At 37.6% G+C, this 3,652-nt stretch overlaps 1 protein-coding gene across 1 annotated transcript; it reads left to right on the forward strand.

Annotated features, from left to right (window-relative positions):
* Positions 1 to 174: 174 nt before the first annotated feature.
* Positions 175 to 3,349, forward strand: LOC145493551 (E3 ubiquitin-protein ligase PPP1R11-like). The gene is made up of 3 exons (XM_081473051.1): positions 175 to 331; positions 596 to 701; positions 2,496 to 3,349. Exons 1-3 carry the CDS (start codon positions 263 to 265, stop codon positions 2,684 to 2,686), a joined length of 366 nt encoding a protein of 121 aa, XP_081329177.1. The 5' UTR covers positions 175 to 262; the 3' UTR covers positions 2,687 to 3,349.
* The last annotated feature ends 303 nt before the right edge of the window (positions 3,350 to 3,652 follow it).

Consider the following 3,652-nt stretch of genomic DNA (forward strand, 5'->3'; position numbering starts at 1 on the left):
CCAACAGCATGTTTAAAAAATAAAATATTGTTTAAAACTGTATGCAAGTACTAAAAAAGACACAGGAAGAACAAATCTGTTTATTGTAAATATGTTTTTTTCTGAGGGTATCTTACCCTACCCTAGTCAGTTTTAAAAGGTGACATATCACGTGGTCACTAAACGTTGAGTCGGGAAGAAAAAGATGCAGATGTTTTTCGCTGTGCTACTTCGAAGTTGATGCAATTTATGTGATCAAATGAAGTGACTCCTTAAAGAAGGGATGGCGGAATGCCCCGAAGGTGCTAATAGTACTGTTACAGTTACTGAAGAAGCGACCGAGAGTCCTTCGGTATGTACAACATAGTCTTTATTGACATCTTTAACTCAAACCAAAGTTTAACGAAAATATTCTATGCAGTGATTTGAACCATCAATAATTTCTTTTCGGACGCCTGTCTTTTCTTCCACCCTGATCTACTAAATGGGGTTACTAAAGTGTGTTGCATTGTTGTGTTATGTTCCCCTTGCATGATTAAGTTCAGCTTAATTAAGCTAACCGGCTCATATGGAAATCACGACCTCAAAATCTAATTGTGGAAGCTTCTATTCATAGCAACAGAGGCTTGTACTGAAACTTAAAAAGCCCAAGACAGAAAAGAAAGTACAATGGGATGAAAGTGCTGTAGACAACGAGTTTATGGGAAAGAAAACATCAAAATGTAGGTGGAGTTTTAAGCTTACATATGTAGGTAGTAAAATAAACATTAATTTTTGTGGGACTATGAAATTATTGTTGTTGGATTATGCAATTATTGCATAATCCCATTTAGTATCACCCAACTAGTGGACTAATGCAAATCCAGCACTTTGATTAGCTATGCTACTAGAGGACTATTACTAATAGTCCTCGAGTAGTGAAATTGGCGCAATCAAACGTGATGCTTTCTTTCGTTTTATTCCCAAATAAACATTTCTTTAACTTGCATTTGCTAACTTTATTATTGTCTTTTCTGTCCGACTAGTTGGGTGATACTAAAACAATTAGACCCTTCGCCCTCAAGGGCCACAGGTCAATAGCCCATTCGGCTTCACCTCATGGGCTATTGACCCGTAGCCCGCAAGGGCTACGGGTCTAATTGTTAAATAGTCGGTAACTATATTGAAAGTTTGAGGGCTTGATGAAACCTGAGAATCCCTCCCCCAATGAGAGTTCCTAGTTAATGAAGATAATGAAAACTCAAGATGGAATCAGATCGTGACTAAATAACAGTATATTTATTTCACATGAATGGAAATGATTATGTTATTGCTGATACAGTGTTTGGGTTCCCTGTGCTGGGTACAAAAACACAGACTGGTGATATAACAACTGTGTCTCATCTGATACGTGACAATATGTCATCTAAAAACATACCAAGTGTTACACAGTCACTTTTCCACAGCCATCTTTCATGATCATAATTTAGCATTGTTGTGGAATATTCCTTGCTCGTTTCTTCATATATTTTGTCTTTAACAAAGTGGCCAGGCCACGGTTATTCTTAAATAGTATGCCTTCATAGCTTTCTATCTTCTCATTTTGTGTGCAAGCTGTCATATCAATCTTTAAATATAGCAACACACAATATGATATCGAGGACAAGTGACATAACACATGACAATCTTTGCATGCGGGTCATCCACTGTCATGTCTTCGCATTCGGCAGCATGACGGCCCTTTGGAGATTGGCAAGTCAGCTGGCAAATCATTTAAGCGGCAGATAAATAGCCTGTGGCCTAGGCGCTTTGTTAAAGACAAAATATAGGAAGAAACCACTTAAAAATATTCCTCAATAATGCTAATGTTTGTGAAAGATGACCGCGGAAAGGCAACTGTGTGACACTCGGTAAGTTGTTAGATCAGATGACATGTTGTCACGAGAAACAGTATTTATTCATTTTGTACCCAGTCTACAGTCTACATTAAGTACCTAGCATGCATTTTGTACCCGGTCTGCAGTCTGCATTTTGTTCTGACCGATTTTCAAATTTGTCAAGTGTGTGCTTATGTAAACAATACCAAAACTAAGCATAATCCCACAAGTACACATTTCAGACCTATTTTTTTTCATAATAGCTAAGGGGATGGGACAGGGAGCTTTTGAGCTCCTCCCTGTAACATTTAGGCCCAGTTCCCCCACCCATTCCTTGGTGGTGACCGAACTATTGATGCATTGTTGCTAATTAATTTCAGTCATCGATTTTTCTTGGGGTCTTGTCTCTTTGTTTACCCCACTTCCAGCCCTCTCATCTCCTTCCTCTCTTAGAGCTGCCACCTTCTTTAAATATCCAAGTTTCCTACCCCTGTTCCCCTTGAATCGCTATTGTGCTACATCCATGTAATTATGTGGATCTCAGATGCCCCTTGCATTGCACAGAGGAAGAATTGAATGCTTGAAGTCAAGACTAAGAGATGCTATTTACTCAGGCTAGCAACATCACTGGATTAAGTTATTACTCTTCTCTCATTGTAGGCTGCTGCATTTATTCCAAGCCAAAGATGTTTGGAGACTCCTCCTCAGAAAGTGATAGTGACGACGAAGGATGTAATCATAATGCCTATTGCACTGGCCACAAAAAGAAAGGTCATCGCAGTCATCACCATGATCATGGTGACAAAGGAGAGGGTTCCTTGGGGTTGAATCCTGACCCAAGTGCTACATAAACAACACCTCAAGACAATGAACCTTTTTCCAGAGAAAAAGTTACATAATTTAATTTTTAATTCACAAGAAATTATTTTGTATATTTTTATGTACAGTGTAGGTTGCAAGGCAAAATGAAAGAGTTACCAGGGTGCAGGATAGAGTAAAAAGTTAGAAGTGTTCTATGTTTAGTTAGAGAGGGCTTTTGCTCGTTTTTAAATGCTTGATTTTTTCTTTCACAAAGGTTTCATTCCAAGGGGTTGTGAGTAAGGTGAACAGCATAAAATTATGTCAATTTCTTTGTTGTTCCCAGTTGTGGTAATAAATGTAAATTTAATCTTTGTATTTAAAAACAAAATATATAATTGTATATGTATAGACACCAGAAATATATATAGTGTAGTGCCCTACAAGCTAAAAGCTGAAAATTTCAGAGATCATGCTGACTGCAGCACTAAGTACATGTTAATGAGTGCTTTTTGGGTCAAAATTATTAGCTCATAATTCCCTTTAATAGCTTCCTGAAATTGATCACAATTATAATTATTTTCTGCTTACTTACTGGACTGTCAACAAAGATTTTGTTCTTGAAACACATAACTTTGTATATTGCATATTCAGAAAGAAATTAAGCCCCATCTGCTTGTGGCTTTCTTTGAAATAAACTTAGATCAAACTTTGAATGCTGTTTTCTTCTGAATAATGTGACATAGGCATAGTACAGACATCTAAGATTTGCCCCTGTCTCTGTCATGGAATGCTACTCTCTTGTAGCATTGTGTGACAGAGACAGGGCCAGAACTTGACTAAAGGCAACATTACATCTAGTCATAGCTTATCCTGTGCATGCATTGCGAGCCTATAAAAAACAGCACTCTTATTTACATGCTGGAAATGAGCCAAAGTTCCCAAGAATACAAAACACTGAAATGATTTGAATAACTGGCCAATAACTGGTGAATAGTGATAAAATCAATGTTCAGACA

Source organism: Orbicella franksi, chromosome 7 (assembly GCF_964199315.1).
Source record: "Orbicella franksi chromosome 7, jaOrbFran1.1, whole genome shotgun sequence".
In the NCBI taxonomy this organism is placed as follows: Eukaryota; Metazoa; Cnidaria; class Anthozoa; order Scleractinia; family Merulinidae; genus Orbicella; species Orbicella franksi.

Bases quoted from the DNA above. Each gene is read 5' to 3' on its own strand.
- LOC145493551 (XM_081473051.1), top strand. From the start codon at position 263: ATGGCGGAATGCCCCGAAGGTGCTAATAGTACTGTTACAGTTACTGAA. The intron at 332-595 runs GTATGTACAACA...TTCTATTCATAG, and splicing joins AAGCGACCGAGAGTCCTTCG to CAACAGAGGCTTGTACTGAA. The intron at 702-2,495 runs GTAGGTGGAGTT...CTCTCATTGTAG, and splicing joins GGGAAAGAAAACATCAAAAT to GCTGCTGCATTTATTCCAAG.